This window comes from Aotus nancymaae, unplaced genomic scaffold, assembly GCF_030222135.1.
Source record: "Aotus nancymaae isolate 86718 unplaced genomic scaffold, 86718_ANA_hifiasm-v0.15.2.pri h1tg000012l, whole genome shotgun sequence".
NCBI lineage: Eukaryota > Metazoa > Chordata > Mammalia > Primates > Aotidae > Aotus > Aotus nancymaae.
In genome coordinates, this window is record NW_026988423.1 from 34,328,124 (window position 1) to 34,355,501 (window position 27,378).

At 41.9% G+C, this 27,378-nt stretch overlaps 1 protein-coding gene across 2 annotated transcripts in view; it reads right to left on the reverse strand.

Moving 5' to 3' along the window:
* Positions 1-302: 302 nt before the first annotated feature.
* PRDM10 (PR/SET domain 10) overlaps positions 303-27,378 on the reverse strand; it is a 98,809-nt gene continuing 71,733 nt past the window's right edge. Inside the window, exons 12-21 of one of the 2 annotated variants that reach the window (XM_064375583.1) lie at positions 22,511-22,858; positions 20,915-21,070; positions 16,541-16,720; positions 15,150-15,260; positions 13,652-13,852; positions 12,605-12,919; positions 10,387-10,488; positions 9,043-9,223; positions 6,210-6,313; positions 303-3,449 (exon numbers count right to left, since the gene is read on the reverse strand). In XM_064375583.1, coding sequence (XP_064231653.1) covers positions 3,246-3,449; positions 6,210-6,313; positions 9,043-9,223; positions 10,387-10,488; positions 12,605-12,919; positions 13,652-13,852; positions 15,150-15,260; positions 16,541-16,720; positions 20,915-21,070; positions 22,511-22,858 — 1,902 coding nt within the window. In that variant the 3' untranslated portion in view covers positions 303-3,245. Of the gene's footprint in view, positions 3,450-6,209; positions 6,314-9,042; positions 9,224-10,347; positions 10,489-12,604; positions 12,920-13,651; positions 13,853-15,149; positions 15,261-16,540; positions 16,721-20,914; positions 21,071-22,510; positions 22,859-27,378 lie in introns of both variants that reach the window. The other variant, XM_064375582.1, reaches the window with a different exon arrangement.

Consider the following 27,378-nt stretch of genomic DNA (forward strand, 5'->3'; position numbering starts at 1 on the left):
ACTACAACCTCTGCCTCCCAGGTTCAAGCAATTCTCCTGCCTCAGCCTCCCAAGTAGCTGAGATTACAGGTGCCTACCATGACGCTGGGCTAATTTTTGTATTTTTAGTAGAGACAGGGTTTTACCATGTTGGCCAGGCTGGTCTCAAACTCCTGACCTCAAGTGATCCACCAGCCTCAGCTTCCCAAAGTGCTGGGATTAAAGGCATGAGCCACCACATCCAGCCAGAAGTTGCAATTCTTAAAAGAAAAAATGGCTCCTGTAGCTTCACACATACAAACAAACAAATATTTTGTTTATTAAAAAAAAATATTTATTAATTTTTACACCTGCTGCATAGCACAAGACTATTAACACTATAACTCACTGAATGTACAATAAATGTTCACATTTAAATAACAGGATAGGGTCAACATTTTCAACCAGTGGGTCAGCTTTAGCATCTCATGAAGTGCTTTTTAGACCTAGATATCTTAAGAGCTTTTTGAAAGGATACTTCCAAGTCAGAAAACAAGAAGATCAAAACAAGTTTTCTTTTTTCAGGATAACAGGAATTGCACATGATGAAATGTCTATTTCTGTTGGTACAAATCAATAATAAAAACAAAATCTACATCCAACCTACTCCAAAATACTCACACTGCACTGAATGAAGTCTACAGTGTCAATGTGTCTTGAGAGAGGCTACAATATCCACACTGGCTACATACATGTTTTCCACATTGAGTCTTCAGATGGCTCATCATTTGCCATCTCTTCAAATCCAGGTCCTTTTAGAAATCTCTGACCTTGGAATGAATGTGCAGAACACCTGATCTGAAAGCCACATGACTTGGCTTGACTGCCATCCGCATCTCTGGCTGATAATATAAAACTTAGTTTTAGAGTCTTTATTTCACATAAGGACCAAGGAAGAAGACAAAGAGAACTTAGAAGGGAAAGAGACAAAGAGGTCCTTCCACAATATTTTCTTCAGTGTATTTTAAAACTTAAAATAACTGGAGGAGGAGTGGGGGAGAAAAAAATAAAAATAAATAAATAAATTTAAATAACTGCCATAAAATGAACATTCCATTCTGTGATTCTTTTCAATTTTCCAATAAGTTATTCCTGAGGGGAGGGGAGATACCTTACTGGTTCAAATTAAAAAGAATGTAACAGGGCCAAATTTAAGTTATAAAAGCTAAAACTGGACCTTTAGAAAATTCTACCATTCTTCCCCTAGAAAGTCTTTCTAGACTGGACACTAGGATATTTGTAATCAATACACTGTGGGAGTTAGGGAACCCAAGTCTGTATTTTGTAATGCCGGGTCAATATTTTCTGTTGAATATCTTTGTCACAAATATAGAGAGTCCATTTTCAGTTTCCATATATTTATGAAGTAACTTTCTCAAGTTCTCTTAGTACTCAAGCGTTAGGGAAAACTATATGAAAGGGGTCTCAGAAATAAAGTGCAAAATCTACATATTAATAAGGTTCTTTCAACAGAACTGTTCACTTTTCAGAAACATGTCTTTATCATAAAGAAGCGACTCTACTTAATTTATAGAACCGTTTTAGGTGGGGTGCGGTGGCTCACGTCTGTAATGCCAGCACTTTGGGAGGCCGAGGAGGGAGGATCATGAGGTCAGGAGTTTGAGACCAGTCTGACCAACATGGTGAAACCTCGTCTCTACTATAAATACAAAAATTAGCTGGGCATGGTGGCATGTACCTGTAATTCCAGCTACTCAGGAAGCTGAGGCAGGAGAATCGCTTGAACCCAGGAGGTGGAGGTTGCAGTAAGCCGAGATTGCACCCCTGCACTCCAGCCTGGGTAACAGAGTGAGACTCCATCTCAAAAACAAAAAAACAAAAAAAACAAAATACAGTTTTTACCCAGAAATGTAAATTAATTAGTGAACTTCATTTGAAATGAAGTAAGGTCTTTCCGTTCTGGAGTAATAAATTCTACCATGCAATAATTACTCTAAAAATGTGTTACTGTGTCACAACAAGTTGTTAAAATATATACTGGTTTTTTTAATGCCCAACTAACAGTATATTCATAAAGACTGGATTTCTTCCAGATCCCTTGTAACTATCTTAATTATTATAAGTGGTCCCTACATTTTAATTTTTCCCTAAGTGTGAAGTTGATCATCTTATTAAAAGGTCCAGATGAGTCACAATATGTTTACTGTTAAAAGTGTTAAGAAATAAGAAATGCCACCTTTCCATCCAACTTTAAAGAATATTCATTTTAAGACAGCATTAAGAGTACTAAAATACACTGAACACTGTCAGCAAGAGTTAAATGTACACTTGGAAAGAACAAGGAATGCATCCTTTACCAATGAATGATAAATGAATACTGCAAGGCAGAACAAAATTTCAATACTCTCTCTCTCTCTCAATAGTTTTGGTAATTTTTCTTGGTACCAATATCTCTTTCTTACCACCACCACAACCAGAGAATGGGAGGCAAAGCTTGAATGTAGGGGTTTCGATTCCGCTGACTTCAAGCAGACTTTTCTCTTTCAGGGAGTCCACCTTTGTGAAATAATGAAGAACTATCAGAACGTCAGCTTCTGACCTAATCCACTGAGGACCAGCAACTGTGGAAAGCACCACCAACAGCCCAACAATAGTTTTCTAAAATAGGGAAGTTAAAAAAAAAATCAGCAGTAAGAAAAATTTAGATGACAGTTATTCCTTCAGAACGTCACTGTCAAACCTTTGTTTCATCATTTTTATTTGCTTATTTGAAAGGCTCCCTTTGGACATTACTGACAACTAAAACTCACAAGATAAAGCAGTTCAGACCTAATACACACCCACAAAATGCCCCTTCTCCTTCGGTGCCATGGCTTGGAATAAGAAGTCCGGTAACCATGGACTTGGCACACCCTTTCTCCACCTTTGGTATGAATTCGCCACTTAATATTTCCACAAAGGAAAAGTAAGGCTTGTCAGAGTGTTAAAAAACCAACTCAAGAGCAAGTCCAATTCTCTCCATCTTGTAATCTACTTTCCCCTGAAAGACCTCCATTCCGTGGCAAAAACTGAGGGTTTGAAGAGTGAGTCTGATAAAGATGACCTTGGCAAAATAAACCCCAGTGTATGGATGAGAGACGAAACTGCTGTTTCCAAACTCTTGAGTGAATAATAAATCTTACAAGAGTTCTAAGTGTCAGAGCTTTCAGACTTATGAATGAGAACAGACATGAGGTGGGTGCTGGATTCGAGCTCCAGGGTAGAAGTTACGGTTTGGTGATGTGCACTTCGCTGCTTCCGTTCCCATTGGTGGTGGTGGTGATGATGTACTGTGTGGTCTGCTGTTGGCTGCTGGTCTGGGGGTCCAAGGAGTCACTGTGTGCAGGTGGCTGGACCTGGACTCCACCAGAAAGGGCAGAAGTCTGCTTTTCTTCCAATTCTGGTTGACTTTCTGATAACACATAATGACCCTAGAGGAGGAAGAAAAGGATCTTTAAACACCTGAGGCCTTAAGGGGAGGGTGAAGCTACTGGGGAAGAAGAGAAATGTGAAGAAATGTCGTAAGGGACCCAAAATAGGCATCTATGAGAGATGCTTTACCTAAGTCCTTTACAGAGGGCAGATCAGTCACAATAACTGACTACAAAGGTAAGCGCCTTAAAGCAGCAACTTGGCAGTTTCAACAAATGATACAGTGAACAACTTCAGGGACAGTAATTTGCATCATGGTGGCAACATAAGAGGCAAACGAAATGTGCTGTTGTAATGCTCCTAAGAATTCACAAATTCAGAAGAGATGGCTAACTGTCCATTTGATGTCAAGATTAACACAGAATGGATCAAAGAAGAGATATTTAAAGTCTCACTGAAGAGGCAGAATGACCCTGAAGACAGGTAGTCAAGATCTCAGACTTCGGAATTTCAAAAGACCAGCAAAATCTTAAAAAATAATAAATGGTCCCCAAATTTTATTTTGTCAAGTAAGGTCATTTAAAATATGCTACCATCAAATAGACATTTTAACACTCAAGAGCACAGAAACAACAGTATCTCAGAATAAAATCCCTTACACTGAATAAATGTAGCTTTATGAAAACTTACACATTGTCTTTGTTTTCTTATTTTTCCCCTTATCATGAAAACATCTTCATAGACCTGTAGCTGGCTATTTTGTTACATTAACATTTTTAAAGAAATGTGTCTGTCAGTCAGAAGGAGGGTTGGTCAGCTACAGAACAGAGGAAAAGAGATGTCACAGAGAGACTCTCAGGCAGTAGCCTGTCTTTGCACTTCCCAGAAAAGAGCCATCACCAAATACCCATTTGATTCCTCTAGGGTCAGATGTTCTGAGTTCACTCCACCAAGCAACGTTCTGATTATGATTGGCTTTTCCATGTGGGGAGGGGCCTAGTTCTCAACCTAAGGTCCACTGACTCCTAAGGGGTCCATAGGTGGGCTGCAGAGAATACACGAACCCCTGAAAATGTACATTAAATTAGTGTGCAAGTACACCATGGCAGGGAAAGAGAAACAACCTTGGCTACAACTGTTCTCAAATGAGTTCCAGGCCAGAAAAAGTCAAAGTCAATGGGTCCTACAGGGAGCAAAAAAATGCCCTGATCATGGCAATGTAATTATTTCATTTTACATTTGTTACTGTTTTCACTGACAATTAATAGTGTTACTATGGATTTACATATCTCTCCTAACTTTAGTTAATATGACCTTGTGTGCTGAGAAACAGGTGAGCTCTCAATGTACTTAAAAAAAAAAAAAGGAAAAAAATCAAGTTTTTGAGGCCACTAGTCTAGCTAGCTACCCTCTGAAACCTCTAAGAAAATCTTCCCTTGGGAATATCTCAATATTCCTAGCCATTGAAGATCACTTTTCCTCTCTCTTAGCTTTATTAAGGTACAATTAAACGAATCAACCTGATTAACATATCCATCGACTCATGCACTTACCATTTTTTTTTTGTGGCAAAAACATTATCTATACTATGTTAACAGTTTTCAAGTATACCATACATTATTGAGAACACAGCCAGTATGCTGTACCCTAGGTCTCCAGAACTTATCCATCCAGGAGTATTTTCCCTTTTTTGTCTTTTCTGAGACAGAGTCTCACTCTGTTGCCCAAGCTAGAGCACAGTGGTGCGATCTATGCTAACCGCAACCTCCACCTCCCAGGTTCAAGCGATTCTCTTGCCTCAGCCTCCCAAGTAGCTGGGATTATAGGGGTGCATCACCCCACCCAGGTAATTTTTGTATTTTTAGTAGAGACAGGGTTTCACCATGTTGGCCAGGCTGGTCTTGAACTCCTGACCTCAAGTGATCTGCCTGCCTTGGCCTCCCAAAGTGTCGGAATTATAGGCATGAGCCACTATGCCTAGCCAAGAGTATTTTTCTAAATTCATATGTATGTACTCTGTCTTCTAATAACTTAGAGGCAGGCCAGAACAAACCAGAGAAGGTAAAAATAGAAGAAGGAGATACAATCAACATTGTACCTGCCTAACTTAGATAATTTATGGCAATGTTTTTCATCTTCGGGTGGGTGAAATGTTTAATAAAGCCATAATTGATTCATTGTATTATTCTCTCCCAACCCAGTTGTGGGCCAATTGTCTTGAGGACTCAATCTTTCCAAGAAGCATATAAAAGCGCCTGTAAGGGCCGGGCGCAGTGGCTCACGACTGTAATCCCCGCACTTTGGGAGGCAGAGGTGGGTGGATCACCTGAGGTAGAGAATCTGAGACCAGCCTGGCCAATATAGTGAAAACCTGTCTCTACTAAAAATACAAAAATTAGCCAGGTATGGTGGCGCCTGCCTGTAATCCCAGCTACTTAGGAGGCTGAGGCACAAGAATCGCTTGAACCCAGGAGGTGGAGGTTGTAGTGAGCTGGGATTGTGCCACTGCATTCCAGCCTGGCGACAGAGGACTCTTTCTCAAAAAAAAAAAAAAAAAAAAAAAAGCACTCATAGGGATGGAGCTAGGACCATTACAGTTATTAATTGAACAGATACTTATTGAGCCTTTGCTATATCCTAGCCTCCTGAACAGGACACTGAGGATAAAGTGATAAAGCCCAATTCCCAGCTTTCAAAGAATTCATCATCTACTGTGAGAAAACAGAGAAAGCCAATCATTAAAACATAAGTAGTGATAAGAGTTACTGCATAGCACCACAGGTCGGACAGGAAAAACTCGACCGAGTAGCGTAGCTTACCGGAGTAACCGCCTTCACCTGGCCAGTAGTAACTGGAGTTGCCACACCACTGTCTGTAATCACAAACTGACCTGGGGGAAGCGTCATCATTTGAATCTCAGATGCTAAAAAACAGGAAATATTCATAGTTCAGTGGTCTCAGATTTTAACACAAGTTTTAGAAACAAAAACAGAACCAGTAGCCACAGTCCCCACTGATTTGCTTGCCACGAGAGTCTCACAATGATGTGATTTCTTGGTACAGTGAAAGCATCTCTGCTAATTGAGAAGAGGCTGGTATGCAGCTACCCAGTGTCAGAGACAGTCAGTACATTCCCCTTCAAATGTGGCTTCTCAATATCCACAAAGGATATTTGGTAAACGAAGGAAATGAATCACGTATTTAAAGCATTTGTCCTGCCTTTCTTGTACAAAGTGTACCTGAGAGTAACTTGGTAGTTAAGGCAAAATTTTTTATTTATAAAAGTTTTCTAGCTAATGAATAAGGATGCTAGAATCATGACCAGGCACAGGGACTCATGCCTGTAATCCCAGCACTTTGGGAAGCCAAGGCAGGACAATCACTTGAGCCCAGGAGTTTAAGACCAACTTAGCCAATATAGTGAGACCCTGGCTCTACAAAAAAATTTAAAAATTAGATCACATGTGGTGGTCCACACCTGTAAACCCAGCACTTGGGGAGTCTAAGGTGGGTGGATCACTTGAGCCCAGGTCAAAGCTACAGTGAGCCATGATCATGTCACTGCATTCTCCAGCCTGAACAACAGAGCAAAACCCTGTCTCAACTAGTCTTTTTCTTTTAGAGATATGTACCAAAATATTTATGGATGAGGTGATACGATGAATCATCATTCAGTTGGAGGATGGAAGATAATGATGGGCGCATATATGAGACAAGGCTGGGTGTAGGCTGGTAACTGCTGAGGCTGGTCGATGGGTATAGGATGGCTCATTACATTCCTCTCTCTACTTTTATGTTTTTTCCTAATAAATTTCAGTCCCAGAATCTTTCTACAGATTAGAATGCTAACTCTTCCTATTATTACCATGAGTATCTTCATCATTCCACTTTTTCTTTTTTTCTTTTTTCAGATGGAGTCTTGTTCTGTTGCCCAGGCTGGAGTGTAGTGTCATGATCTTCACCTCCCAGGTTCAAGAAATTCTCCTGCCTCAGCCTTCTGAGTAGCTGAGATTGCAGATGCCCACCACCACACCTGGCTAATTTTTTTGTATTTTTAATAGAGATGAGGTTTCACCATGTTGGCCAGGCTGGTCTCAGAATCCTGACCTCAAGTGATCTGCCTGCCTCAGCCTCCCAAAGTGCTGGGATTACAGGCATGAACCACCATGCCTGGCCCACTCCACTTTCCGTCACAGGAATTACACTGAGTACAGAAGTCAGTCTGTTCACCAGATTCTATAGGTAAGACAGTCCTTCCCCGACTAGAAACTAGACCCACCCTTGTTGTGACCCCTAATTTGTTTAAGAGTACAGGTTATGGCCAGGCATGGTAGCTCACACCTGTAATCTCAAATCTCAGCACTTTTGGAGGCTGAGGTGGGTGGATCACCTGAGGTCAGGAGTTCGAGACCAGCCTAGCCAATGCAGTGAAACCCTGTCTCTACTAAAAATACAAATATTAGCCAGGTATGGTAGCATGCACCTGTAATCCCAGCTACTCAGGAGGCTGGGGCAGGAGAACTGCTTGAACCCGGGAGGCAGAGGTTGCGATGAGCCGAGATTGCACCATTGCACTCCAGCCTGGGCAACAAAGTAAGACTCCATCTCAAAAAAAAAAAAAGTACAGATGTAAAAATAACTAGATGATAGAGTTTGAGCCTGACTCCGTAGCAAATCTATGTAACATAGCCAAGGCTCAATCATGACAAAGACGGGCCCCCCAAAAAGAAATCAACAGAAGAAAGATCAACACTGACCTTTTCCCTTCTCAGCACCTACTCCTCCTACTTGCGACTACTGAGGTCTGTTTCCTCTACTCCTGTTCCTTCCACATCTTCCATGATAAAGGTCTCATGCTTCCTGACCTACACTCAAAGCTGTTTCCCCACCAAGGTGTTTACCTTCTCTGACCTCTGTCAGTCAGCCTGCTACTGTTTCCATAGATGAATCTTAGGGTTTTGGAATCAACTACTCATATCTCTCTCTCCCTTACTAGATGATGGTCTCTTTGAGCCAAAGCAGCAGCACAGTGGGGTGGTTTAGATCTACACTCTGAAGCCAGACTGCCGGGGTTCCAAATCTCTGTTTACTAGCTCTTGGAAAAAGTGAGTTTGTGGAAACTGTCTTATCTGTAAAATGCAAATAACAATTGCACTTACTTCATAGGTTGTTGTGAATACTGACTGTTATATATGGTTTAGAATCATTCCGGGCAATATAGCAAGAGCTTAATCAAAGTTGGTTAACATTATTATTGTGTGGTGTTACTGATATAAATGAGAATATTAATCTTGGTATAGCCAGGGCCTAGTGCAGTGATTGATATACAGGCATTCTACAAATATTGGTGGAAAGGATGAATCAGCACCGTCAACATAGTGTATATCCATCTATCTTACTATTTAAATTACACAGCTGCATTTCCTCCAGTAATATACCTGACGTTTCAAAAATGTCCTATCAGGGTAGCTCCCTGAATCAGAATGCTAGACCTTGAGATTTGTCATGAAACTCATTGAAGTATATGCACTACAGAGTGTACAAAATGGCCAATAGATACTTTAAAATTTTATCATAAAGCTGAAGAAATTATGACATACGGCTGGAGATCCCCCGCCTCTGACCTACACAGCATTGTCCCATCTTACTTACAATAGCCACGGAAGGAATTCCAAGCGCTGGGCAGGTACGTGTGCTGCACAGAGGAATTCTGCTGCTGCTGCTGCTGCTGCTGCAGAGCCTGGCCCTGTGTGGAAGAACCGCCCTGGATGTGGGAGGGGCTGAGTCCCTGCTGAGCCTGCTGGGCTGAGGGACTCAATGGCTGCCCAGATACCTGGGGAGAAACAGAAAGCAATGATAGGGAATTATGAACTTCTAATATACTGAAGACTTACAAATGACTGAAGGAAGTAAATCAGACTAATATGAATTATAATACTGAAACTATCATTGCTATTATTGAAAGTAATATTTTAAATAAGAATAAAATCAATGAAAAGCAAGCATCACTATGAAATTCTAACTTGTTTTCAAAGGATTCCCTACCAGAGTAAGCAAAAAATTCATTTCAATCAACTTGTTACAAAGATAAATGAAAGAAAATATAATTACCTACATTATATAAGGTTAAAAATAATGGGAGGTGAAATAACTTGCCTGTGTCACAAAGCTAATCTGGAACACAAAATGAAACAGAACCCAGAGTTCATCACTTCCATTAACCAGCACTGGCTAATCCCACCCGGCTCGTGGAGTTTGGCACAGGTAGGTGAACTCCTGACAACAGGATGAGGCCAGTGCTCTCCAGCTGCCACACTGCAATCCCGCTCCAAACTACCCGCCCAGCTTCCTTTCCAAACACCATTTCCTGTTAGTAATCTAAACAGAATAACTGTTTTCTATAAATGTACCACATTTATACCACATTAATGTACGTTTTCCATCACAGCATGAGCTTATTCAGATCAGAATGCCTTCCCCAACTACTATGTCAGAACTGTACCCCTCCTTCAAAACCTCTTTCAAAGACAGCTTCTTCTACAAAAATGCCCTGGATTATCCCTAAATCTAATCTCTCCCTCTCTGAACTCCAAGAACTTATCTATGTATCTAATACCAGACTCAAGCATACAAACACAGCAACATACAATATACCATAATACTCCACAAAGCCACTATTCCAAATCATTGCATTTAGAATGGAAAGCAAAGGCCACTGTTGTTTCTAGGATGTCATATCACAGGGCTCCATGTGGGCAGAAGCAGCCAATAATAGCTTAATGTGTGTCCACAATACCAATATAAAAATTGGAGGCAAAGGTAAGATCCTTTAATAAAAAATCCAGAAACAACAGTATCTCGGTAGCTGAGGTCTAAAGAGAAAGTCCTCCCTCTCATTAACTCTGATAGTCCCTGAGGCCATGCTAATGCCTCCAAATAGTCTGTGGAACAGGGTACCTGGGCCGAGGATGGGGCCGAGGCGGTGGGCTCGCTGACCTGGATGTGCTGCACCTGGATGGCATGCTGGGGGTAGGGCTGAGGATCGTGGAGCTGGCCGACATCCACAGTGGACTGCTGTGACTGGTGAGGGGAGGTGGCCTGGAGGGAGAAAAAACAGGCCCAGAAACCAGATATATATTGATTGAGGTTAAGGGAAATCCTTCTAGAGAAAAGGTTCAGTTAAAAAACAATATCCTGGCTGGGGGCAGTGCCTCATGGTCTATAATCCCAGCACTTTGGAAGGCCAAGGCAGGTGGATCACTTGAGCCCATGAGTTCGAAACCAGCCTGGGCAACATGGCAAAACTGTATCTCTACAAAAAAATACAAAAATTAGCCAGGTGGCCGGGCGTGGTGGCTCATGCCTATAATCCCAGCACTTTGGGAGGCTGAGGCAGAGGGATCACTTGAGGTCAGGAGTTTGAGACCAGCCTGACCAATATAGTGAAACCTGTCTCCACTAAAAATACAAAAAATTAGCTGGGTATGGTGGTGGGTGCCTGTAATCCCAGCTACTTGGGAGGCTGAGGCAGAAGAATCACTTGAACATGGGAGGCAGAGGTTGCAGTGAGCTGAAATCATGCCACTGCACTCCAGCCTAGGCAACAGAGAGACTCCATCTCAAAAAAGCATTAGCCAAGCATGATGGCATGCCTATAGTCCCAGCTACTGATGAGGCAGAGGTGGGAGGAATATCTGAGTCTGGGAGGTTGAGGTTGCAGAGAACCATGATTGTGCCACTGCACTTCAGAGACCCTGCTTCAAAAAAAAAAAGCAAAACCAATATCCCAATATATGCCAACAGAAATGGAAGAATGGAAGGAATTTCAGTTCCAATGCTGCACTCCCAGATAGGCCACACCTAGGCCAAGCCAGACAACAGGATAGAAAAAGATTGTTTAAAGAACTATGCTTCTAACACGTAAGCCACTAATGTTAATAGATTCTGGAAGAGAAGGACAGAAGTTCTGACAATAAGCTGAAAAAGAAGTTGTCGGGAATCAAAAATTTCAGTTGCATTTAATGATCTACCCTTTATCAATTAAAAGAGATCAAAGAAGAGAATTTGCTTTTAGTTTGTCACTATTAACCCACGAGAACAGTGGTCCTTAACCTTTTATGTACCAAGAACATCTTTGAAACAGTGGCTAAAGTACAGGCCCTTTTTCTAGAACAATGTACCTATACATCACACTTTACAGGCAGCTTGAGGGACTCCTAAGTTCCTCCAAAGCCTAAAGTTAAAAACCCTCCACAAGAAAAACAAGACAAAGAATAGTCAATGACAGTGGCAACTTCCAAGGTCCTGTTCCCATGTTAGTTTTAAATTTTCAGAGACCAAATGATTTCAAAGCAACAAGTTTGCTCATTTGTGCCTTGGGGACACTTCTCCTCAGTGTAATTAAATAAAACAATAGTTCTGGGAGAATTCTTTCATTTAGCTCCTTAGTCAATAAGAATGAGTTCTTAATTATCTGGTAGAAGGAACACAGTTTTACCTCTTTACTAAGAAGGCACTGACTGATACTCAGAGAGTGAATCAGTATTCTTTTTTTTTGACACAAAGTTTCACTCTGTTGTCTGGGCTGGAGTGCAATGGTGTGATCTCGGCTCACTGCAACCTCTGCCTCCCAAGTTCAAGCAATTCTCCTGCCCCAGCCTCCTGAGTAGCTGGGATTACACGCACCTGCCACCACACCCGGCTAATTTTTGTATTTTCAGTACAGAGCTGGTCTTGAACTCCTGATCGCAAGAGATCTGCCCACCTTGGCCTCCCAAAGTGCTGGAAGTACAGGCATGAGCCACTGTGCCCAGCCATCAATATTGTTCTTTACAACCTCTCTTTGATATAAGACATTTGATACGCGGGTCGTGATTTACCAAACTGGCTCATTACCAAATAGCCAACCAGGATGGTAAAAGATAAGGATTCAGAAGAGGCTCAGAAACAGGTGCTGTGGCTACTGTCCTGCCACAGCACAGGAGGCTTGTACATGCTGGAGCCTAAAATCTCCTGACTACTATAGACAGAAATCTCTTACACTGCTAAGGCCAGAGGCCTCATTAGCCTGAAAGGGGAAGGGGCATTTTACAAATGCCCAAGGCTCAGAACTTCCACGCAGAACATTACATAGATCCCAGCCCCAGGTCTGAGAATGAGGTGCTGGTGGCAATACGGCATTCATAAGGCAAAGGGAAACAGAGGCACGTAGTACCGGGGCCACTTGCACCACTTGAAGCTGTATGTGCTGAGGCTGCTGGAGGCCAGATGCTGACTGCGACACAGGGATGTACTGAATTCTCTGGTAATCCCCCTGTGGCGTTCGGTAGTCTGTCGTTAAGGTCTGGGACAGTTCTGTCATTGCTTGGGTGAGCAGGTCCGTCGTCACCACGGTCTCTCCAGTGGCGCTGTCTGTAGTTAAAACTGCTGGGGTGGCACTGATCACAGCTGTCGTCAGTGGTGTGTGTATGGTGTTGGAGAGCTGGGCGAACTCCGGATGCTTCTTTCGAATGTGCTGGACCATTTTGGTCTGAAAAAGCAAGGCAAGAAACAAGAATAATTATTAGAATTTGTGATTTTCCATTTTTCTCATAAGTAAATCCTCCAAAGATTCCTAAAGTCTGTTATCTTATGTCTTAAAAAAAGAAAAATCAGAGCAACACTGACTCTATGCCTGTACTTCCTGGGGTAACATAATGCTATAAAAGCAGGAAACGAGATCGCGCCATTGCACTCCAGCCTGGGTAACGAGAGCAAAACTCCGTCTCAAAAGAAAAAAAAAAAGCAGGAAAGAGGGTGGGGAAGAAGCAAAACCTCACTTGACCCCACACCATGAGCAAGGTCTGAATACCCGAATACTTCCCCCAACTAGTACCTGCAGCAATCAATCACAATGCCCCCAGCCAAAATGACCTCCTTCTAAAACCATCACTTAACTTTCTATGTGGTGCTTCCATAAGCCTAAACTCACCAAATACGAGCACAGAATATTCAAATATGAGGCCCTCTGCAGGACAAGGGAAAAGGAAAACAGCCAGCTGCTCGGGCTGTTGTTCGGCACTAATTCTGGGGGAGATCCTGCAGTATTCTCTTTCCATTCTCTGCTGTGGTCCCTGTTTACAGGGACTAGGACAATATCTCTTTCAGTGCCCTGTCAACTCAGAAGGAGCCATCCAGGCCATGTAGATGAGAAGCCATCTTCCCTTAAGAGATTCCTTACACGGCGGTTTTGACCTCAGCTTTAGTCAGAAACTCTCCCTACCTTGCTACTGTACTGCTTGGAACAGTGGGGACAGCAGACGGGAGGGGTGGCAATGGTGCCTGTCAGCTGGGTGTGTGTGCTCAGCATGGGGTCTGGCTCTCCAGGACCAGCGGGCCGGAGTTTCCGAATGCTCGGTGGCAGCTCTGCTCCTGGGTGGTTCTTCAGAATGTGGGCTTTGCGCTTGCTGGCACTTTTATAAACCTGCAAATGCAAATGCCTGGCTATGAAAGCAGTATACAGTTCTACTTTCTTGCTTGAAGCAAACTAACAATTTCATTATAAGAAAATGAGGAAAAGTATTCATGTAGTCCCAAAGAAACTATATATATATAGGTCCAGCACATATATATAAACAGATATATTGAAGGACAACCAGGATATACTATAAATTAGAATAAAATAAGAACATAATGTAGACATGCTAGGTTCCTTCCTTTGATTTATAAATCTAAGATAATAACTGTGAAAATACGCTTTTTCCTCAAGTTTAAAATTTGGATACGATACACAGACACAGGAAGAGAACTGGTTTTAAGGCCCATCCACTTCACATGAGAGCTGCCTGTGAAAGCTCTCATGATATATGCAGCTGAAGACCAGGAGCCAGAGAATCTTCCAAATGGCAACGTCAATAGCAACTGCTATCTTTAGTGGGGAATCTATGTTCAAAAATATTTCTCACTTTTAAAATGATATAGTTACATTATATAAGGAAAGGATGGTTGGGCATGGTGGTTCACATGTGTAATCCCAGCACTTTGGGAGGCCAAGGTGGGGGGAATCACCTGAGGTAGGGAGTTCAAGACAAGGCTGGCCAACATGGTGAAACCCCGTCTCTACTAAAAATACAAAAATCAGCCGGGCGTGGTGGTAGGCGCCTGTAATCCCAGCTACTCAAGAGGCCGAGGCAGAAGAATCACTCGAACCCAGGAGGTGAAGGTCACAGTGAGCTGAGATCATGCCACTGTACTCCAGCCTGGTAGACAGAACAAGACTCTGTCTCAAAAAAAAAAAAAGGAGGGTAAACAATATTACAGTGAAACAATAAATACATATTCTCTGTCTTTTCTGTAACTACACAAAAATAATCGAATAGTATGAGTACTCCACCACAAAGCTTTCCCAATCCCCTCCACCTTATAGAAACCCTAAATCTACAATATATTTTATAGGCCATATGATAAACACTCTTGTTTTAGAGCCTAGGAATTTGAAATTAATTCACACAGTAGGCACTTAGTAATGTAATAAGCCTCTTCTTGTGTAACAAAAATCACACAGAGAAGGGACAGTAAGAAAAATGAAGTCAATTATTTCTTAAGAAAAAAAATTGGCTTAAAATAAGACTAATTTTAGTCCTTTCTTGTCTGAATGGAGACTACTGAGAGACAGGGAACCATCTGGTAAGAATAACAAAAAAATCGTAGTATGTATTTATAAATGTGGACAAGTCAGCTCTAAGCAGGGAACCCCAGAGGCATGAATATTTCCCTTTTACCTTATCACAATACTGACAAAAGTAATCACGATTGGGTTTTATGATGGGTAGAGTTAACTCTGGCACCTCTTCTATCTTCATGTCTGGATGTCTCTTTGATAAGTGATTTACCTAAAGTGAAAACAAAGAGCTAATGAGAAAAAGGAACCCCTTTAACCAAACAGAAGCTGCACAAATGCCTCTGATAATGACCGCCAGAAGCTGAAATTCTCTGAAGCAATGCTCCCAAATAATAAGGCATTTGACCAGAACCAGCATCACCAGACCCAATTGACACCAAAGCACTCACAGTCGTGTTAACAGGAGTTAACAATAATTCATCAAACAATTGAAGGTGAATTCAATGTGGTTAATTCAGCCATCAACACTCTTTGGCTGAAAGAACTACTGTTGGAAAAAGGAAAATTACATTGGTATGAATTTCTTTGGTGAATTCTCCTCATGCAAACCTGTCTTTCATAATTTAATGCCCTAGCCTTACTAAGAACATGGAATGAGATACAGACTACGGTTCTGAATTTTAAAAATTGCTCTATGACTTTCCAGCTCCTGGCAGAAATAGATTCGGCACCTGTAACAAGGTCAAAATGAGTTGAGAGCAGAGCACGGGCTGTCTTGGTGCTTCAGCTAACCTGAATGCACATACCCTGCTTTGATGGAAAGCTTCCTTCTACTGCTGTTTGATATCTGGAAAAGAGAGATATTAAAAAGGAATAGCTGGGGGCCGGACGCAGTGGCTCGCACCTGTAATCCCAGCACTTTGGGAGGCCGAGACAGGTGGATCACCTGAGGTCAAGAGTTTGAGACCAGCCTGGCCAACATGGTGAAATCCCATCCCTACTAAAAATACAAAAATTAGCCAGGGATGGTGGCAGGCGCCTGTAATCCCAGCTACTCAGGAGGCTGAGGCAAGAGAATCACTTGAACCTGGGAGGGGAAGGTTGCAGTGGGCTGAGATCTCACCATTGCACTCCAGCCTGGGCAACAAAAGCGAAACTCCATCTCAAAAATAAATAAAATAAAATAAAAGGGAACAGCTGGGGAGAAGGCAAATATCCCAAAAGAAAATACATGCAGGAACACAAAAGAGGGAAATAAAATAGGGTGAGAGCAGAGATTGAGATGGGAAAAGAAAAACAAAACTAGTAATGAAAAGTGACGGAAAAAGACCTCTTGCAAGATTTGACCCAAAAAGTAGCAAGCGAGGGCAAAGGGAGACTAGAAAAGAGAGAACTCCAAACTGGGAATTGTTTCCCTCTGTTTCTTCCCCTGGACATTGACACAACGATTGATCAACATAACTTAGTACAGAATACAACACAAAAGTGACTATCATCGACAGAAATGAGGTGTGCAGGGAAGACAGGAACCCGCAGCCACTTGACACCGACCAGCATGCCGCGCCGCCGGAAACCCATCATGCACAGGCGGCACTTGAACGTGAAGCTGTCGTAGTCTGTGGACGTGATGCGAGGCTTGAACGTCTTGGAGCGGCTGATGCGGTCGGCTTTCTTGGCCTCCCTCTCAGGATTATGCATCCTCTGCATGTGTTCCCGTAGCTTGTCTTTTCGCTATTTAGAGAGAATTTTTTAAAACGGGGTAGACATGGGAGTAGAAAAATTTTAACTGAAGGGATAATTTAAAAAATCAATACAAATTAGCAGTCACCACAAGCCTCCAAGAGACATCTGAGTTGCTGGAACACTAGGACAAAGGAAGACACGTTAAAAGTGGCTGGGAGTTACTCTGTTCACTAGCAAATATGTGCATTCCAAAAAGCCTTGGTTTAAAATGACCATTAAATAGGAAAGATACACACTGACTTTTAAGAATAAAGACTGCACTTATGTAGAGAAGATTAAAGAGAACATGGAATAAGCCTGGTATAAAAGAAATAAAGACAAATTGATAATGAATAATAGGTAACACCAGATTTTGGAAGCCATGTGTAGGCCGGATGCGGTGGCTCATGCCTGTAATCCCAGCACATTGGGAGGCAGAGGCGGGCGGATCACCTGAGGTCAGGATTTTGAGACCAGCCTGGACAACATGGCAAAACCCTGTCTCTACTAAAAATACAAAAATTAGTTGGGTGTGGTGGCGGGTACCTGTAATCCCTGCTACTTGGGAGGCTGACAGAGCAAGGCTCTGTCTTAAAAAAAAAAAAAAAAAAGCCATGTGCATACTCAATTCCCACACATTTTAGCAAACATATTTTTCTAAATCCCAAAAGAATTTAAGAATCTCCTATCTTATGGATTTAGAACCTCTCACCTTACAGAATTAGAAGTTTAAGTAAACAAATCCATTGTTTACTATGGATGGAGCATGGGGCCCAGAGCTCAGCTCCTGGTTTCACTATCTAGTGATACATGCTCATGTGAGTCCATGCAGAGAATCAGACAGAGCCCATCCCGAATAAAAACAAAGTGCCGGCTCCCTGATCCAGTGAGGCTTTCTGCTCTAGGACACATGAATAAACTGTTAGTCCCATAAAGATTCTGAGCCTTTCTACAAATCCAGTTCTTCCCACCTTTCGGCATGGGGACTTTTTTAAGGACTTCCTTTTTCAGCACATTTACTCAACAAATATTCCTTGAGTGCCTACCAAGTATCAAGGAGCAGGCTAAGGGCCGAGCTCCAGCGCCAGGCTTCCCTCCCTCTTCTGCTACAATGCATACAATCCAACTTCTCTTTCTTCCTATCCCACCTGCCTTCATTTCTGGAAAGCCCAGGAGGGCAGGCTCAGAGCTTCGTAGACTGCAGTGGGATTTGGATTAAGGACACTGCCAAATGACAGCATCTTTCTTTAGTGTAGGTACAGCGATGAAACACTGTTGCATTGCCACTTTTTTTTATTTTCCTCTCTCTCCTCCTCCAATCCTCCCAAATTTCCACTTTTTTCCAAGCCTCAACATCCACTAGTTCCCCCATCTATTCCCTTTAAACAACCAGTTTACCTTAACTGAATCACCACGTAAATTGCAAAGCCTAACTCAAATATCACACCATGACATGCACATCGTGACAAGCACACATTTGTTGGATGCCAAATCTCCATGAGGTCTTTCCATCCTAACATCCCCCAAACCAAATCTGCTATCTGCCCCCACTCCTTCTGCCTAAGTCATGCTTTTTGGTACCAGTGGTGTTCCCAAACATCCAGCCTCTCAAGTGGCAAATCTCCATTCCTTGCTGTCTACCCTTCCCCCTTTCATCCAAGTACAAGGTCTTGTCAGCCTCCCACAATGCCTGTCTTGAACATGGCCCCTCTTCTCCACACCCACTGCCTCTGCCTGAATTAGCCCAGCTCTGAAACACCTAGGGCTCACTTCCTGGTAAGTCTAATTACTTAGCCCAGCGTGCTGGCTTAACTTGCTTCCCTGGCTTCCTCTTGCCATGCCCTCCATCACTCCCCCTCTCCCCATCTCCTGATCGTGGCATTGCCACATCCCTGCTGCTCCCTCTGCTTGAGATGCCAATATCCCTCCCTCGCTCCTCACCTTTCCCTTTCCCTAGCTGGCAAACTCTTTCCCACCCATGAGTAGATTCAAAAGCGTCACTGTATCTATGACATCTCCCCTACATCCCAAATCAGTGAAACCCTCTCACAGCACTTTATTCTTTTCTCTATGCTAGTGTGAGCTCCCTAAAGTCAGAAAGTCCCACCTTGACTTTAATGCTGCCCTCATGGAGCTTACACTTAGCAGGACAGGCAATTGTGATACACAAATGCTATGACACGGTCACCAGGAAAAGCCCTGTGGGAATTCATGGGAGAAGCAGCACTTAATCCAGGGATCAGGAAATGCCACATACGAAGTGACATTAGCCAGGTGAAGGGATACAACAGTTTGAAAATACGTTTCAAGTCAGGAGCGGGAGGGAGAACAAGTACAAAGGCCCAAGGAGAGAGAGTATGCCACACGGGTGAAGCTACGTAGTTCAGGCAGGTCACCCTGAGTGCACAGGGAGGCGGGAACCAGAGAGGCTGGCAGGAGCCAGATCTTGTAGCATCTTAGAAGTAACAAGAACTTTGGGATTTATTTGCATGACGAGTTATTAAAGAGTTTTTTGGAAAGGATGTGGCATCAGAGCTGTTCTCCAGAAAAACTACTCTGATTCTAGTTTGAAAAAATGCTAGGAAGGTAGGTGGTAGTGGTTTTGTGCTGTGTCAACTTGGCTAAGAGGAACTACATTTGAAAAGAATCTCCTTCCCAGCATGGTTCCGAGTTGGGAGTTAGCCAAAGAGAAACTCACACAAGCCTGGAAGGTGGAAAGGAAGCAGCCCCATGCTGCTCTAGATGGTGTCAAGTAGAGGTACCTGTGGGTCCCTACTTTTCCTCTCTTTCCCACTCAGCCACCAGCTGTCTTCCTTACTGCCAGCCCTGCTGGCCAGCTCCACATCCGCCACCAGATGCAGTGACACGGTCTTCCACAAACTGCACCAGCTCTCCTTCCTGGGCCCCCCTGCAGGTGGAGGTGCCTGGTTCCCAGAGTCCCAGGTAAGTTCCCATTTGACCACCCAGACCAATGCTTCTGTGGGCATACTGCCGAGTTCCAACCTCCCAGCTTCTCCCTTCTGACCCTCACTTCTCCATCTTCTATAATTAAGTCCTTAGTCCTATAAGAAAATCATCTTCTGTAACACTCATAGTGGCTCTGCTTCTCTGATTGAACTGTGATGAATATACTGGGTGAAAGTAAGGGAGAAAATGAAAGCAAGCAGAGACATTTAAAAAAAAAAAATTCCAAGGTGTTAAAATATGGTATCTGGCACAAAATGAAAAATCAAAAAAATATTGGCTGGATGGGATGGATGGATGGCCAAACAGTATCACAAAACAGGAATCTTTTTAGATATAATTTTTTTTTTAATTTAAGAACAGAAAAATCCCAGACCTATTTATACTTTTCACATTGGTGTTCTCTACAGAATTCTAAATTGCACTACCATATATTAAAAGCCATTAGATTATATTCTGTAACACACTTAACCATAAAGCAAGCTTTGAAAATTCTATTTCTCTTTAATTTCTTTCCATTTGTTATAAATATACCCTTAATTTTCCTCTCCTGAATCCATTTGATTCTTTTCCGATTTCTATGAGAGTGTGACCTACAATCATATTCAGCAGAATGTCTTCCAATGACATTTTTGCAGAATCACCTGATTTCCCAATGAAGCATATTTCATTGTTTTTACATTTATTTATATAACTCTTAGTTCTGGGTCCCCTGCAGGGTTTTGCTTGGCTTCTTTTAAATTCCAGGTGGGTTACTGATACTTATTACATTTTACTTTAATCTTTGAGGTCATTAACATTCTCCAAAGTAGTCTAAGCCTTCTCAGCATTCTTCAGATTTCCCACTTGTATCAGATCAGAGTCCTGCTGCATGCGAGACTCAATTACTGGCTCTTAACCAGTGCTCAATAAGAACCTGTTGATCTGAATGGTAAGTAAAGGTATTGGTCTGTTAGGAAATCTCAATAGCAATTTAGTTATAATGTCATTATACATTTGGATTCTTTTAGGAGATGCATTTTTACTCTACTTGTTTGGGGATTTGAATTAACTGTTTTGAGGAATTAAGTAAGTTTCTCCCCTTAATTTTATAACTAAGTCAAACACAAGGCCCAAAGCGCATCTCAGGTCCAGTTCATCAGAACTGATAAACCGATGAAATGAACAGGCATTTACCCTCAGCTTGCGATAATTCCAGTGGCCACAAGAACCACCTTGGGCTGTGTCTTCGTATCATACCTTAAATTGCTTCCCACAGGTGGAACACAGGAAGTCTTTGCGGTCCGAATGCCGGAGCATGTGGAGTCGCAGTTTGTCCGGGCGACAGAAGGCCTTGTCGCACTCTGTGCACTGGTAGATCTTTTCTGAGTGGAAGCTGCGCACGTGTTTTTTCACCTGGTAGTAAAAACCATGGAAAAACTCAGGGGACACAGGCACCAAAGGAAATGACCAAAGGCAGCTTGTCAACGCTAGAGGGAGCCAAATGCATTACCATGGGTTTTCATCAACCCCGCGGAAGAATGCAATCAGATGTGATAATTGGCCTCAATAACACATACTGTCCCTGTCACAAAGAAACAAAACAAGTAGCCAGAAAGCCTTAGAAATCCTAACCTCCCAGAGGACTTGAAATGTGGGAGACAGAGTGTTTGCTTGGTCAAACCCTGATCACTTGCAACCCATTTTTCAAAGATAAAAAGCAAAAGTTCCTTTGGGCTTAAATGAATCTTGCTAAAAAGGATCTATAGGAAGATAAAAACCAATTCTTCCTTACTTTTCTCCGTCTTTAATCTGCATAGAAGCAATTTAGCCCCTTTTGATCCTTTTACATCTTCTTATAAAATCAAGCTCTGAAGAATTAAAGACATGAATGAGAGGATACAGAAGGCATTACTGGTTTATGAGAGCAAGATGACGCTGGTGTCATTTCTCAACTAGGACTTACTTCCCTTACTTTTAGATAAATAAAGGAATAGGGCTTCTGAACTCTCCTAGCCACACATATCCAATGAAGAAGAGCTGAGGATGGAAGCTAAGTAGTGAGTCCTAGCAAACTATTCCCATAAGAGAGTTTGCTTCACTATTTTTGGAGTTTCTTTTGCCATTAAATTATGCCTTAAAGCAACCTTCCTCCTAGTTTGTGTGAAGTGAGAAAATTTCCAAGACTCTCAACACGAGCAGAACTAAAATTAAATCCTAGTCTTCTTTTCCTTTGGTAATTTAAACAGAGTATTTTTACAAAATGCTTCATTATTCACTGACTAGCATAGGAAAATCTTATCACTTAAAGTCCAAATGAAATTATGAATATTCTGAAATTTATCTTCATCCATTTTGCTCCAACAAAGAATACACTACAGGGGAGAAGGCGGTCGTTGCTTGACACAAAAGTATATTATATACCAACTTTCTCTTTGTTTCCTTCCAAAATGCGTGGCCTTGGTAAAGCAAGACAGGAAACCACAGTAGTAGGGAGGAGATGTTCCCAGCCTCGGAAATGGGAGTATGTCTTCTACAGGCTCTGTATATCTTGTAAGTAACAGATATTGATAAAGATTATGAAAGACTTTTTAAAAATTATAACAGATCTGGGTGTTTATTACCTGTAATATAACTTAAACACTTCAATGTCAATGTCTGATCTGGACAATTAAGGGTCATAATAATCTTTTGTTTACAAACGTAGTTTGATTGAAGAAATATTGTTCTCAATTGTAAAGTTGTTTCAAAGAAGGGATGAAAATGCAGGTGCTAGGCAGTCTCAGTTTTCCAAAAATCGAAGTTTCTTTCACCAAAAGAAGGAAGCAGACAGGAATCTCAGTAGTAGATACTCACCTGGATAAAATCTGGGAACCGTTTCTTACAAGTTGGGCAGGTGAAGTAGCCATCATTGATATGAATGGCCACGTGATCTTTCAACAAATCAAGGCGGTCAAAGGATTCTGGGCAAAAAATGCAAGAGTAAGTCTTCTGGTCTGAGTGGAGCTTCATGTGGCTCTCCAAGGATGCGCTGCTGATGAAGCCCTTGTTACAGAGATCACAGGTCAATGGGCAGTTCCCCTCCCGCCCATGGAAACGCAAGTGCTGGTCCAGTTTGTCCTTTTCCCGGAAGGCCTTCCCACACTGCAAGCATTTAAAAGGCCGGAAGGACTTCCGAATAAACAGATGCTGAAGAGCTGCATTCTGAAAGACATACACAAATGTGATCATTTAGTGATGAAATCAAGAATGCAAATGGATCACACTTTTATAGAGAAAGAGAGGATGATCTCCTCTATCACAGACTTGGAACAGAAGTTCAACTCTAGGACATACATGGTTGAAAGGAGATGTTTCTGGTGAAGACTGAAAATGAAGCTGTCCTCAAAGGAGTTCCTCTTGAAAAGACAAATTTTTTGTGTGTTTTGTTTTACATCTATGTACGTGGGTTTTCTTTAGAAAGGGTTTAAGTCGCACAAAAAAGTGTTCCCAATAGAAGACTTGTATAATAACACAAATCCCAGAGTGGAACAGGATGAAAATTGAAGATCTGGAGGAAAAGACTTAGGGTAAGTCACACATGCAAGAACCAGGCTGGAGCAAGTCAGCCAAATGTTATTTGTTGAAATCTGTGAGCAAATGAATTTGAAGCTTGATTAAAACGCTTAGCAAAAAAAGACAATAAAAAGAACTGAAGGGTGGTCCTTGCCAGTGTCAGGGTGGAGGAGGAAATGGATACCAGGTTTCTTTTGAGGGTGATGAAAGTGTTCCGGAATTAGAGAGTGGCGAAGATTGCACAACTTCAGAATGTTCTAAAAACCACTTTAAAGGGTAAGTTTTATGCCATGAGAATTACAGATCTCAATTCAAGAAAAAGAACTGAAAAGGATTCAGATTTATGTGAATGAGACATGAGCACACGTCATAAATGGAATATATGCATTTTATCACTTCCGTCTTAGAAAACAGAAGACAGGGTCCCAGCATAGTTAGTTCTACTGGTTAGAATGCCATGCTAACAAAGTTAAGCTTATCACACTGTTCTCTGCCTAGACCAGGCAATTCTGCTCTTTGTTTTCAGGCACAGATTGCACTTGTAATGCTGATTAGCCATCTTGTAAATTCATGCAATTGTTATAGGGAATCCAAGTGGGATAGTATGGGTACTCAGTGCAAACCCATCACCATCACTGGAAAAACTATGCATGCTCTACTGAGAGCAGATCAACAAAATCATCTCTCACACGGAGAATGCAGAATCAATCTTTCAGTTATGCTTATAATGAAGACTCATTCATAAGTTCCTCAAAACACTGCAGGAAAGCTCTAGATTGCTACAAGGGGGGAAATCTTTCAAGTATATCTGTGAATGGCTGTGCCTATGTAGGTATAAATGAACAGTAATTGAAGGATTAATGGAGATCTCCGTGCATGATTTGTGTAATGAAGAAAGTGCAGTGAACAATGCTTAAACTCTTCAAATTACTTGTAAGCATCAATTTTTAAACTAAATTTAATGTGAAATCATCATGTGAGGAAAACAAAATAATTATTTTAGATTTAGTGAAATTTCTAGACATAATTATGTGTAACAGAAAATTTCTTTCTCAGGGCTTCTCTAACTGGGTTTAGGAGAAAGATTTTTAAGCTGCTACCTATTCACTTATCTTGAGTAGATAAACAGCAATTCTGTTATCTTCTTCAGACAATGGGGCTGCTTCAGGGGATGTATCATACTTTATTCTTTTTTTGTATCCAGATCCCTTAATAAGTTGCTTAACTTATAGGAAGTCTTCAAAAGTAGTTTGAAAATCAGTGAAATCTATTTCATATGAAACTCAAAAGTAATTATTTCAAGGATTTTTCTAGAGCATCTGCAGAGATTTCTAAGAATAGATCTTTCTTGGTCGGGCATGGTGGCCCATACCTATAATCCCAGCACTTTGGGTAGCTGAGGTGGGTGGATCACCTAAGGTCAGAAGTTCGAGACCAGTCTGGCCAACATGGTAAAACCCCATCTCTACGAAAAATACAAAAATTAGCCAGGCATGGTGGCGGGCACTTGTAACCCCAGGGCAGTAATCCTAGCTACTTGGGAGGCTGAGGCAGGAGAATCGCTTGAACCCAGGAGGTGGAGGTTGCAGTGAGACTCTGTCTCCAAAATAATAATAATAATAATAATAGGTTTTTCTCAAATCAGTCATAGGGCTTGCTTTCACTTCTGTGCACAGTTCAGCGGCCACCCCATCTTTTTACTCTGTCTGGATATTAATTTTACATCAAAGCTTTACTATTTTGTCTAATTTTAAACTTTATGGAAATATTGCAGATGAACCAATGCTATTCTGAGGTTCAGAGATGCAAGATTTAAAGCACTTTTGCCATGTAGAAATCTTTTCCTTTATCCAAGTTCAGTGAAGTGTCCAAGGACAGATATAATGCACATTGATTGTGGTCCCACTGAGGATGCCATTTCTCCTTGGGTGCCAAAATCCAGAACTCAGTTTTGTTTTGGTCCATTATGCTAATCAGTCTTCTGTCATTTCTGATTAGTGTGAGTACCTTCAGACAGTTGATTTAAACTGAGCCACCACCTGGCTCCACTTTCTTGGTTCTACTGACAAACCTTATCATCTTTTCAATTTCCATGGAGCCCTGAACATTGTATTCAAGAACTAGACTGTATTTCTCTGATCTAATGATACTAATGGGATCGTCACATGACAAGGTTGTAAAAGAGCTGAAATGGTTCCCACCCCTTGACCCACTTGCAGGCCATTTCTGTTCTAAGAGGTGTCTTCTGTAGATCAGAGCCACCACCTGTACTCATTTCTAGAAAAAGTTATGAAAAATGTCAGAGAAAGCACACAGATCCACTCTAGTTCTTCTGCTTCCTGAGTTCATCAGGCAATCCATCACACTATACATATATATCAGCTACTCTAGGGACACCAAAATCATATTGTTGCTAAGTTCTGTGATTTGGGATTCAACTCACATTGCAATGAATTCTGAGACAACAGATTACTTGTGGACAAAGATCATAAAATGTTTCTAAAGTTTAGGGGATTTTTGTTTGTTTGTTTTTTAGAGATGGAGTCTTCCTCCTTCGCCCAGGCTGGAGTGCAGTGGCATGATCATAGCTAACTGCAGCCTCGACCTCCCGGACTCAAGCAATCCTCCCACCTCAGCCACCAGGGTAGCAGGGACTTGTAAGTACATGCCACCACGCCTGACTAAAATGTTCCTAAAGTTTGATATTAATAGCTACAAGAACCTAAATTACTGATCAATTTTCATACTATTTTAATTCTGACACAAAAAGGAAATCAATCATGTTTGTTGATTTGGGGTTTGGGGGGCTTTTCTTGAGACAGGGCCTCACTCCATCACCCAGGCTGGAGTACAGTGGCACAATCACAGCTCACTGCAGCCTCGACTTTCGAGGCTCAGAGCAGCTGGGGCTATAGGTGCGTGCCACCACGTCCAGCTAATTTTTTGTATGTTTTTTGTAGAGACAGCGTTTCACCACATTGCCCAGGTTGGTCTTGAACTCCTGGCTCAAGCAATCCACCTTCCTCAGCCCCCCAAAGTGCTGAGATTACAGGTGTGAGCCACTGTGCCTGGCAGTTTTGGGGTCTTTTAAACCACTTTCCTCTGGACAATTTTCTGCCCACTTTCAAAGCCTTTGGTTGGCCAGCCCTGCTCAACACAGCTTACTCTGCACCATCATTCCACTGCACCCCTGCTACGGCCAGGCTCATATCTACACTGTCCCGAACCACAGCAAGAAGCTCCTGTGTCTGGGCCTCGGATCCCATGGCTGCCACTCTCTGTAACCGTCTACCTTCCTCCTCTCTCCCTTTCATGGGCTAGTCTAAGTCTCACCTCATCATGGATTATCCTGACTCTTCTATTTTACTTCGACCTTTCACTCTTACAAGTTATACTTTTACATTGAACACCTAACTGTAAACTCCCCTACATTAGTATTGATTCCCTATTTAGACTGTAAGCTCAAGTGAAAATTCTACTGTGTACCCAGCACAGTGGCCAAATATACAGTTAGACCTCAACACCACTGCATAAGTCATTCCAGTGGTTTCAGCGCTGGAAGGGACCTTGGAGATCACTAAGTCCTACCCTTCATTTTGTATATGAGGAACCTGCAGCCCACAGTGTATTCACTGATCTATTTTCAAATAAGTTATCATTATTCATTAATTTTCATTTACTGTAGCAACCAAGTTGTGGTTTCCACCAGGATTTAGTAAGTACAGGTTGCAAAGAACAGCAGGTCAGGCAAACACTTAAGTAACATTCTGTTATGTGAAACACAGGAAACAAACCTACCTGCAGCTCCAACTGAGCAGGCAGCATTAGAGGAGAGAAAAATAGTTACATTACCAATTGGATTGGAAGACTTCCCTTCAGTTGGTCATTACCAATCTGGATAGAAAAGATGAAAAAATACATAGCCCTACTTTTTAGAATGTGTGAGAGAAAAAAAACCAAAATAGCTCAACTAAGACTGACCTCCAAAAGCCAGACATATGGCTTTTGCTTTGACACAAGGAACCTTGTACCAAAACCAGTAACCCTGCTCATTCGAGAATGCGTGTACAATTACGGCTGGACTGTGCTTGTGCATCCACAGCTTCACTGCATGAGTGGGCTTCGGTTTGTTTTTTCAAAAAAAAAAAAAAAAATCTAGCAAGCATTTC